This window comes from Rhineura floridana, chromosome 2, assembly GCF_030035675.1.
Source record: "Rhineura floridana isolate rRhiFlo1 chromosome 2, rRhiFlo1.hap2, whole genome shotgun sequence".
Lineage (NCBI taxonomy): Eukaryota > Metazoa > Chordata > Lepidosauria > Squamata > Rhineuridae > Rhineura > Rhineura floridana.
In genome coordinates, this window is record NC_084481.1 from 120,632,204 (window position 1) to 120,644,579 (window position 12,376).

The following is a 12,376-nucleotide window of genomic DNA, read 5'->3' on the forward strand; positions in this document are numbered from 1 at the left end:
CTGCTTGGTGTACTGGAGGGGAAGAAGAGGGAGGTTGACCCGACCCCCCCATCTAACACTTTCTGGCTGGGATGCAGCCCAGGGAAAGCTCCTGTAGATGGTCTCGTTCACAAAGTGGTTGTGTGCACACACACACGCACACACACAAATGCAAAATTATATACACTGTGCACTATAAACATTTCATTCCTTCTTCACAACGTATGGACACGTTGGTGCCCAATCCCAGATACACTGACATTTTGGACTTCTCCATTGATTTCTATGGCCAGCTCTCATCCTCATCCTAGGTACAATTCAAAGTATCTTCTCAATGTGAGCCAACAAATGACCTATCCATACAATGAGATGGTTCTCTCTACTCTTTTTATCTGTGTCTTTTACTTCATCCTCCCATTCCAGCCACTCCATTCCATTACTCCTCCCACCCAGTTTACATCCCCCCTCCAGTCAGTTAGCAGTAGACCTGCTGATCTATCCTGCTTATGTGTGAATGGTGCTTGTTTGGGCTACATTTGCATGAGCACACAAACACTGGAATCAAAACAAGAGAGAATGATACTCTTCTCTTGGTTGGTCCATAGAAATACTTGGGCCATGTCATTTTGAAACCTTATTCTAGTTAGCACACAAGAATTACAGCGGACAACAGAACACACAATGGACTAAGTGTTCTATTATTTATGAAGCACAAATGCAGAGTATCTGTTCATATGAGGTTTCAAGCACAATTGCAAGCATGGATCAGAACCAGAATGCTGTACAATGTACATTCTCATCACATGGCTAGTCAGATCATGGAAGTAAAGAACTGCCATATCCTATTGCCTGATAACATCTTCATCTAGTGTCTAAATTAACAGTACTACCAAAAAAAACCCAATAGAAACAATCAATACTCTACTTTTTAATGTTTGCAGCACAGTTATATGCATCTTTACTCTGGATATAGTGGTTGTTACTTGTATGGAATTTTCTTCTGAGTAATTGCATTAAGGATTCCAGTCTTCATGTAATAATAATAATAATAATTTAATTTATGTGTCGCCTATCTGGCCAATGGCCACTCTAGGCGACGTACATATCTGTTACAATAAAATACATCATAATAATACAATACAACGATAAAACGATAAAACTATAAACAATGACAGTTCAGAGTAATAGGCAATTTGTCATAGATATTAACCCTCCCCGGAAGTCCCGAAGGCCTGTCTGAAAAGCCAGGTCTTCAAGGCCTGGCGGAATACATTCAGGGAAGGGGCATGCCGAAGATCATACGGGAGGGAGTTCCAGAGAGTGGGGGCCACCACTGAGAATGCCCTCTCTCTCGTCCCCACCAACCTAGCTGTTTTAGTTGGCGGGACTGAGAGAAGGCCCTGTGTGGCTGATCTTGTGGGGCGGCATAATTGGTGGCGTTGGAGGCGCTCCATCAGATAAACTGGGCCGAGACCGTGTAGGGATTTAAAGGTTAATACCAACACCTTGAATTGGGCCCGGAAAACAACTGGAAGCCAGTGCAGATCGAACAGCACTGGAGTGATAAGCTCCCGGCGGCGACAGTTTGTAAGTAGTCGAGCCGCAGCATTTTGTATAAGTTGTAATTTCCGGACCGTTTTCAAGGGTAGCCCCACGTAGAGCGCATTACAGTAATCCAAACGAGAGGTGACCAGGGCATGTACCACCAATGGGAGCTGATGAACAGGAAGGTATGGTTGCAGTCTACGTATGAGGTGTAATTGATACCAAGCTGCCCGACTCACTGCCGAGATCTGAGCCTCCATGGACAGCTTGGAATCAAGAACAACCCCAAGGCTGCGGACCTGGTCCTTCAGGGGCAATCTCATCCCATCGAACATCAAGTCAATATCTCCCAACCTTCCTCTGTCTCCCACGAGTAGCACCTCAGTCTTATCGGGATTCAGCTTCAACCTGTTCCTTCCCATCCATCCACTCACGGATTCCAGGCACTTGGACATGGTCTCCACAGCCAACTCTGATGAAGATTTAAACGAGAGATAGAGCTGAGTGTCATCTGCATATTGGTGACACTGCAGCCCAAATCTCCTAATGATTGTACCCAGCGGCTTCATATAGATATTAAATAGCATGGGAGAGAGGATAGAGCCATGTGGCACACCACAATTGAGAGGCCAAGGGTCTGAAACCTCTTCCCCCAATGCTACCTGTTGATGCCTATCGGAGAGGAAGGAACGGAACAACTGCAGTACAGTGCCTCCTATTCCCAACCCCTCCAGGCGATGTAAAAGGATACTGTGGTCAACAGTATCAAAAGCCGCTGAGAGATCGAGGATGACAAGAAAGGTGAATTCTTCCCTATCTAGTGCCCTCCTCATATCATCCACCAGAGCGACCAAGGCTGTTTCAGTACCATGTCCAGTCCTGAAACCCGATTGGTATGGATCGAAATAATCCGTTTCATCCAAGTGTGTTGACAGCTGATTAGCCACCACTCGCTCAATGACCTTGCCCAAGAATGGTAAATTTGAAATTGGGCGAAAGTTGTTCAGAACTTGGGGATCCAAGGAGGGCTTCTTTAAGATGGGCTTTACAATTGCCTCCTTGAGGGCTAATGGCATTACACCCTCCTCTAGGGATGCATTAACCACCGCCTTAATCCCCTCGCCCAATTTCTCTTTGCAGCTCATAAGGAGCCACGACGGGCAAGGATCATTTAGACATGTGGTAGGCTTCACAGTTGAGAGCACCTTGTCCACATCCTAAGAAGGGAGAGGCCGAAACCGATCCCATTTGACCGGCTTGCAACTGGCCAACTCTGGTTCATTTACTGTATCCACGGCGTACGGGATCAAGTTCCGTAAGTGTTCGATTTTGTCAGCAAAGTGCTTTGCTAATTTGTCACAGGAGGCTTTTGACTGTTCCAAGGGTTCCTGAGCAACTGGACCGACCAGGCTCGGACCACTTGGAACAACCTCCTGGGACAGCACTCTGCAGACGCAATGAGGCAGCAAAGAACCTCTTCTTTTCTGCCTTCACTGCCACTTGATAGGCAGCTACTGCTGCTCTAACCTGTATCCGGACATCTTCAGAATGTGATTTCCGCCACCGGCGTTCTAGTCGTCTCACCTCCTGTCTCAGATTACGCAGCCGTGGTGTATACCATGGTGCTAACTGAGTTCTATTCAGGGGGAGAGGACGTTTCGGAGCCACCCGGTCCAATGCTCTGGTGATTCCCTCATTCCACTCTATCACCAGGGTATCGACCGGGCAGCCTTCAGCAGGTTCCAATTCCTGCAGTCAGGAATTCTTCTGGATCCATCAGGCGCCTGGGGCGGACCATTCTAATAGGTCCTTTACCCCTGCGGAGGGTGTGTGGCATCGAGAAGTCTATGTTCACCAGATAGTGATCTGTGATAGTGTACCAAGTATTTCTGGAAGGTAAGATCTTAACTGACAGTTCAAAAATATATTTTGACACCCTGAAGTTGCCCTCTCTTAATTATGCAGCCTTCTCTACCCTTGTACCCTCCAGATGTTTTGGGCTAAAACTCCATCATCCCTGACCACTGGGCCATACTGACTGGTGCTGAGGGGAGTTGGAGTCTAAAACGTGGCGAGCACCAGGCTGAGGAAGGCTGATATAAGCCAATAATTCACTAATAGGCAAAAAAACCTTGCAGTTTAAGAACGTACCTATAGCCAACAGATATTTCTATCAAACTTTAAAAAGAAGGGAAATTGGGCAGCTATAGTGAATGCCCCAGGGGAGCAGGAGACCTGACCTCCTCTCCAAGATATTGTACTGCCCTACAAATTGGTCAAAATGCAATTTGGATTTGTCTTTCACAGTCCAATCCACTTCCTGTGTAGCTTGGAAGAATTTGGTAACATGTGCCCCTGAGCATATGGCGAGTAGTGGCAACACCTGCAATCAGCCCAAATAACAGAAACAACACATGTGCTGTGCTGATCTTGTTTGAGCAGGGAGGAACCAACTATATTAAAACAGTTGATATAGTTCATATAGTCACTTTAAATATATTTGATTTACTTCACAATTTTAGTGAAGTTTCCTATAGTAAATCATTTTCTTTTGCTTCTGTTTCTGTGAATATGTACAGCAACACTTTGCAACACTAAAAAAAAAGCTCCAAAACCAATTGTGGAACAATGACACTGACTCTTCTGCAGAATAGTTTCCAATGGACATGAGGAGTGTCTCAGTTTGCACAAGATAAAACAGTGGGAGGTGAAATATATTCTAGCAAAATTCTAGGTGTGCTCTCTGTTTTTAATTGACCATGCCCACCTTTCCTTAGGATAGGTAAAACTGACCATGGGGAAGGAAGCCGAGAGTGGGCGGGGGGGTAGGAAAAAGGAAGAGGGGAGGAGAGGAACAGGAAAGGAGGAAGAGAGAAGAGAGGGGAAAGAGGGGAAAGGCAGGTCTGATCATTTGCATGCTTATTGAGTTCAGTGGGATTTACTCCCATGCAATCATGGCTAGGATAGGTAAAACTGACCATGGATGAGGAGGAGGGGGTGGAGAGAGTAGAGGGGAGGAGGAAGGGGGAGAGAGAGGAGCAGAAGGATGGGGAGGGAGGAGGGGATTGGAAGGAGAGGGGGAGGGGTGAAGGAAGGGGGAGGGAAGGGACAAAAAGGAGGTGATGGAAGGGAGGAGGAGGGGAGGGCAGGTGTGATCATTTGCATGCTTATGGAGTTCAATGGGATTTACTCCTGTGCAATCATGCTTAGGTTAAAACAGATCATGGGGGAGGGGGAGGGCAGAGGGGAGGAGAGAGGGAGGAGGGGGAAGGAGGGGATTGGAAGGAGATGGGGAGGGTAAGGGAGGGGTGAAGGAAGGGGGAGGGAAGGGGCAAGAGGGAGGGGATAGGAGGGAGGAGGAGGGGCAGGCAGGTTTGATCATTTGCATGCTTTTTGAGTTCAGTGGGATTTCCTCCTGTGCAATCATGCTTAGGATAGCTGAAACTGACCCGGGGAGGGGCAGGGAGGGGAGGAGGAGGGAGGAGAGGAGATTGGATGGGTGGGCACTGGGCAGAGGGGAAGCCCCTTTCCTTTCCAAAAGAAAAACACTATGAACAGTATCATTCTTTTTTAGGGTTTCCCCCATCTTTTTATTCAAAGCTGTCCCTGGCCACATCCACACCAGGCCTTTATTTTACTTTAGACAGTCATGGATTCTTCCAAAGCATCCTGGGAAGTTAGTGAAGGGTGCTCAGAGTTGCTAGGAGATGCCCTGTTTCGCTCACAGAGCTTCAATCAGAGCAGCTGACTGTTAAATGACTCTGGCCACTTGAGCTCTGTCAGGGGAATAGGAATTTCCTCTCAGCACCCTTCACAAACTACACTTCCCAGGATTCTTTGGGGGAAGCATGACTGCCTAAAGTGAAATAAAGGTCTGGTGTGGGTGTGGCCCCCTGATTAGGCAAGCCCAGCAGCTGGGAGTCTGGCTTTTACAACACTGACAGTTGGTTCTTAGTGAGCATGCCCGACATTATCATTGAGGTCAATGCTACATTTCTTAAATTAGTTAAAAATCAGCCAGGCATTTTTTTAACTTTTAAACTGCAGAAGATGAAGGTCAAAGTAATGGGGCAAGGTCAGTAATAGGATTACAGGTACTCTGTGAATATGGCTGATTTCTAATTAATTTCAACAGATTATGAGAACATTGACAGAAAAAAGTCCAAAAGGGCTCTGGTTTCTCTCTCTCTTTTTACACTTTGAACTCTCAGTTCTCTCTGACTGTTTTCTGTATCATCATAACAATTTAGAGGGTTGTTAAGCAAGCATTTCTGAGTTCAGGACTGTAAGTTTTGTAAGGTTTTGTTTTGAAATGAGCTTATGGGAAACATCAGAATGGCATGGGGGTATTTTAAATTTAACATTACAGAATACGAAAAATCCATTCCGACTATAGTATACAGCCACTCTTTTGGCTGTATAATTAATAATACATTTATAAAATTTAGCAACAATAACAGCCTTGCAACCTCTGTCAAGAAGGATGATAGAAAACAAGTAGGAAGGACCAAAAATTGTGTTTTGCACAATTTTAATTTGCATCAGGGATCATGAAACCAAATTTCAACCTGTGGATTTTTGTTGGAAATATTTTTATTACATAGTTTAACCGATTGCTTCCGCTCCCTTGAATACAATCTAAGAGGGCCTGTGTGGTTCTTGCAGTTTGACCAAGATGAAGTGTTGACTAAGAGGGGGCAGGAGATTAGCAAATTTCTGAAAAATGGACCCCTAGATATTTGAAGGGCGTTGGCTACAATCCTCAGTGTACTTGCTAGGAGTATCAATTAAATCAATAGTACTTCCATTTCAGTAAACCTGCATAAGATAGGAATGTTAATCTGCTCAATATTGTGGCTAGCTAGAGTCCATTTATGGCAAATGGGATTTCTTTACAAATGCCACAACTTTCTCCTCCACATATATAGGACTATGTTGTCCACATAACATCAGTACTGAGACTTTATATTCTAAAATGACTTTGGAAAGGTGATAATTACTTTTATAGAGATTGTATAGAAGAGGTGCTAGTTGACAGATTTGACAAACAGACAGCTAAATTGAACTAGTCAACCCATCCTCGCTCTTATATTGTACTGTACCTGGGTACCATGTTCTAATAAGGCAAAGACTATAGCTCTTTTCAGATTCTCAATGTGAACTGACAAAAAGGCAAGCAGGGATGTGCAGCACAAGTCCTGTGCTCACAATGACACTGTGTTCTGTTTCACTGTGTTCTGGTTCTGGACACATTCTTCAGCCAATGTGTGAACTGAGCTACCTTATTCGTGTGTAGGATTTCCGACCCTGCAACAGGAACTGATTGACCAGGTTTCCAGTTCTCATCCCCACACTAGAAACCCTATGCATGTATAAGGCAACTGTTCACACCTTGGCTGGAGAGTAAGCCAAGTGTGTGTGGCACCATCAAGGGACAGAATCTACCCCACATGTTCAAACTGAAGAGTGCTGTAGTCTACCAATAAACAATATTAACTGAATCAAAGGCTTCAGACACATCTATGAAATTGAAATATAAGGGTTTGGGGGGCTGTATAAGGAGGCTTTCCTGCCCCCTACACTCACACACCAAAGCCTTTCCTGAGGATCTGTAGAGTCTCAGGAAAGGCCTTGGACAGGGGTGACTAACCCACCCAGGATTTGCATTCATCCATGGCCAACCTTCCATGGGCTACATGGCAGCAGGAGGGTGTAGGTACCCCACAATCTCTCTCATACAGGCAGACACATGCAAGAATAGATGCCCCCTTCTTTAGCTGACCAGGTATGGGGCTATTTTCTAATGACCAGGTATGGGGCTATTTTCACCCCCTTCATGGCACTAGGCTCCGCCTACTCCAGCACTGTGACTACTTCATTTTTTTCTTTTTGCCACTGTGACCAAAACTGATGGTGTCTTGGGGAACCAGAAAATTTGTTGGGGGGGCTGGATTTGGCCCCCTAATATGGAAATTACCCAACCTTGGCCTAGGATGTGTGGTTCAAGGAACTGCAGTGGGAAGAAGGAATTGTTCAACATTAGGCAGAGGCAACTTGTACAACTGAGGTGTTGCTCATGCAAGCTGCTTCTGCCTGATTTTGATTCCTCTCTTCCACTGCAGCTCTTTATGCCACATCCCACTCCTTTTGAGAGGGCTCCCTAAACCTCAGGAGAAGCTGGGGGAGGCTCACAGGGCTGCAGAGGGGAGAAGAGGAGCAGAACAGCTCTCTTGTGGAAGCTGACATCCACTCACAAAGCACTGGACACAACCTTTTGAGTCCAGCAGTTTCTTAGAAATCAAGTGGCAAATCAGCAATGACTGATATACTTCTCACCTTCCTAAAACTTGCTTGCTCTTTGGCCAGCAGTTGACTATATTCAACTCAGTCTTCCAATTTGTTTAACAAATAACAGAATTATCGTGAGCCAATGCATATTTCCCTGATTTAAGCGGGGAAAGTTGAGACTGAAGCTTCATGACTGAAGCAAATGTTTTTAAGATGTTTTAAAGTGCTTTAAGTGTTTTTGTTTGCCACTCTGGGTTTCTTCTGGGAGGAAGGATGGGATACATATTTAATGAATAAATAAAATGGCAGAAACTTTAAGAAGCTTTCTATTGGCACAGCTATGTTACAACTTGGAAAAGTTGTTTCATAAAATGTTGAAACATCTGCAAACAGTGGGCGAGGAAATTGTATATATACACCCAAACAAATGGGCACCACCTATTCATAGACTGAGCAACAAAATAAAGTGTTTTTTTCATATAAATGTCATTGCTTCATGTGATGAGACTAAATGGTAACACTATCATAATGAAGCACTGAACTTACCCATGTAGATCGGAGTTCCACAGGTAGACTGGAACATGCTTTCACTTCCTCCCATCTTTTGTACAGCTAAACCAAAATCAGTCACCTACAAGAAACAGAACTCTTATTAATTAATTAAATTTATATACCACCCCATAGCCGAAGCTCTCTGGGCGGTTTACAGCAATTAAAAACATTAAAAACAAATATACAAATTTTAAAACATAAAAACCAATTTAAAAACACATGTTTATATATATATCACCCTTCCTTCCAGCAGGAGCCCAGGGCGGCAAACAAAAGCACTAAAAACAAAAAACAGACTTTAAAATATATTAAAACAAAACATCTTTAAAAACATTTTTTAAAAAGCTTTCCAGACATCTTTAAAAAAAGGTTAAAAACATATTAAAAAGCAATTCCAACACAGACGCAGAGTGGGATAACGTCTCAACTTAAAAGGCTTGTTGAAAGAGGAAGCCGCTGAGAGATCAAGTAAGAGTAACAGGGTCGCACTCCCCCTGTCCTTCTCCCGATAAAGGCCATCCATCAGGGCGACCAAGGCCGATTCAGTCCCATAACCAGGACTGTCCTAAAAATCCCTGCTGATATATAGGTGCAGCTCTTTTATTCCTCTGAAGAGCTCATTGTTCATAGCAAAACCACTTCAGAGAGAGCTAACAGAATCTGACGAGATTTCTCAAATGACCTCGTATAACAGTGCACCTAAAGCACAGAAAGCTCTACACCAATCCTCCTATAAATATTTAGGGCCTAGTTTTCAACAACTTTAATACTTACTTTGCAAATTGCAGTAGCATTTGAACAAAAAGTGATGAGATTATTAATGAGATTCAAGCTAAGTGTATGCTCCTACAGGAGCTAATCAAAACACTTTAAAAAGCCAGATATTTTAATTAGGTTCTATTATGATATTATGAGGGGACATAAAAATGGGGTACAGTAAAAAAAAGGGAAAAAAGCCCGAAAGGAAGTCAGACAGGAAAGAATCAGGAGATAAATGAGGTGCTGGATGTTTGGGACACATTCTTATGCTCCGGAAGACTCCATGTATGTGCAGGAGGCGATGAGGTTGGGGCTGACTCTTCCATCTTTCTTACATCACCTACTATTCAGCAGCAGCCTACTGCTGAATACTACCTCCACTAACAGAATACTATTCTGTCAGTGTGAGGGGGGAAAGTGGGGAGGAGGAAGAAGTAGACTAGCCCTGTTTACTATCCAGAATCAGTGGAGTGGAGCTGCTACACTAAGTTCCTGATCACTGTTGCTTACTGGGAAGGAGAGGCAGTGGAGACGTTGGCATGGCATCAGTTTGGCTCTGCTGTTTGCACCGCACTGACCTTCCCACCTCCTCAGCCTGCCCCCCTCTTACAGTAAGTTTAAGTATTCTCATAAACATTTCAGATAAAAATCAAATACAAAACACAACAAACTCCACAAAACAGCATTGTTAGCAATTAAAAAAAATGAGATGAGACATTTGGTCTTACCGTGAAATCGGTCTTCTCTGTGCATGTCAAAGATGATATCAGATGGGTAACTAGCTCCACCTAGTGGTTGAAGGCAAAAGAGTACTGCTGACATTTTACTGTAGCTCCGTTCCTGGTCTGCGCCTGCTCCGTGCTCAGTTTACGATGACAAGCCCACCAAATCAGGCCAATAGACGCCACAAACAAGACAAGACAACAGTACTCATACACTCTCTGCTCCAGGACTAACCGTGCTTATAAAGGCAGCCCAGCCCTCATAGGGAGTGGCGCTGATATCATCTTTGACATGCACAGAGAAGACCGATTTCACGGTAAGACCAAATGTCTCTTCTCCTGTGCATGGAAAGATGATATCAGATGGGACATACCAAAGCTGACCCATGTAGGGTGGGAATACTGCTGGGCTGTGGCTACTATTGATCTGTGAGGACGTGCTGTAGCACCCTCCTCCCAAAGGCTGCCTCCGATGAAGCATAGGAGTCTATTTTATAATGTTTAATGAATGTATTGGAAGTGGACCATGTGGCTGCTCTACAAATCTCTGCGAGAGGGGCATTACAGGAAAAGGCCGCTGATGTGGCCGCTGCTCTGGTAGAGTGAGCTACTATTCCGGTAGGATGAGCTAATCTTAGAGAGGCATAAGCTAATGATATGCATGCCTTAATCCACCTGGCTAGTGTGGACGTGGACACCTTATTCCCTAGGTAGGTAGGGTGGAAAGAGACAAACAAATTATCTGTTTTCTGAATTGGCTTTGTCTTGGAAATATAAACTTTAAGTGCTCTTCGCACATCAAGAGAGTGCCAGGCTTTCTCTAAAGGGTGGACAGGATTCGGACAAAAGGACGGCAATACCAGCTCTTGCTGGCAATGGAAGGTAGACAACACTTTGGGACGAAAGGAAGGAACAGTACGTAGGACTACTCTATCCTTATGAAATATACAAAAAAATTTATGGACGGACAGGGCATTCAACTCAGACACTCTACGGGCCGAAGTGATGGCCACGAGAAACAAGACCTTAAAGGAGAGAAGACGGAGGGAAACCTGACTCAGAGGTTCAAATGGAGGTCTTTGAAGGACTGACAAAACTTTATGTAAATCCCAAGTTGGGTAGCGGTGCACCATAGGTGGTGCTGTTATCGTCGCACCCCTGAGGAAACGTTAGACGAAAGGGTGAGATCTGATCGGATTATCCAGAGATCTGGAGAGGATTGCCGACAAGGCCAAAACTTGGCGCTTCAGGGTATTTGGTCTGAGACCCAAAGATAAGCCGTCTTGTAGAACAGACAAGATCTGGTTGACCCCCGCCTTCCGAGGAAGAATTCCTTTCTGCTGTGACCAGGATGAGAAGGCCTTCCATGTGCTCTCATAAATTCTGAGCGTGGAAGGGCGTCTAGAAGCCATCATAGTTTCCAACACTTGGGGAGAGATGCCTTTTTTCAAGAGTCTCCTCCGTTCAAGTTCCATACATGAAGCGCCCACCACTCTGGATCCGGGTGCCGGAGCTGTCCCTGAGAGAGTAGGTCCCTTCGCACTGGAATCTGCCATAGTGGTTCCACCGACAGGTCGAGAAGGGCTGGAAACCAAGGTCTCCGTGGCCACCATGGAGCCACTAATAGAATTGCCGATCTCTCGGCCCGAAGCTTTCTGATCACCCTGGGAATAACTGGAATTGGAGGAAAGGCATACAGTCTGCCCGGAGGCCACTGGGAAGTTAAGGCATCTGTTCCCTCCGCGCCTGGTGTCACATACCGGGAGAAGAACCTCTTCACCTGTCAATTGTGCCTGGTGGCAAAGAGGTCCACATGAATGTGGCCAAAACGTTTCACTATCTGATGAAAGGCCTCTGGGTGAAGACTCCATTCCCCTTGAAGTAGCTTTCCCGACTGAGCCAGTCCGCTTGGCTGTTGTCCTCCCCCTTGAGATATTCTGCCGCTATCGAGTCGACATTGTTCTCTGCCCACTGGAAGAGGAGAAAGGCTTCCTTCTGAAGAAGGAGGGAGCGTGTGCCCCCCTGATGGTTCAAATAAGATTTGGCCGACACGTTGTCTGTTCTGACCAGCACCGCTCCCAACTGTCTGGAGGTCACGAAGTGCCTGAGGGCCAGACGAACTGCACACAGTTTGAGCAGGTTGATCGGCAGAGTGGATTCCTGAGGTGACCATGTGCCTTGAACCACCTGCCTGTCGCATATGGCTCCCCAACCTGATAAGCTGGCATCTGATGTTATCAGGGTGTGCGGTGGATCCTGGAAGGGAACGCCTCTCGTTACGCTGAATTTGTGGGTCCACCAAAACAGTGACTGTCGAACCTGTGGTGACAGAGTTATTATGCGGTGATGTCTGGACGCTATGTCGGACTGGAAGGGCAGAAGTGCCCACTGAAGTGTGCGGGAGTGATGACGTGCCCAAGGTGTCGTTTGGAACGTGGACACCATCAAGCCAAGAAGTGTTGCCAATTTCATCAGGTCCGGCGAGGGGAATGATAGGATATCCAATGTTACTTATCGAATCTTGCTGACTC

The 12,376-nt window shown here is 45.4% G+C and overlaps 1 protein-coding gene across 28 annotated transcripts in view; it reads right to left on the reverse strand.

Moving 5' to 3' along the window:
• The window catches only part of STK33 (serine/threonine kinase 33), a 161,304-nt gene that overhangs the window by 43,985 nt on the left and 104,943 nt on the right, over nucleotides 1-12,376 (reverse strand). For all 28 annotated transcript variants that reach the window (XM_061610347.1, XM_061610342.1, XM_061610328.1 and 25 more), the window contains one exon: nucleotides 8,359-8,443. In XM_061610347.1, the coding sequence (XP_061466331.1) occupies nucleotides 8,359-8,443 (85 nt within the window). The remainder of the gene's footprint in view (nucleotides 1-8,358; nucleotides 8,444-12,376) is intronic.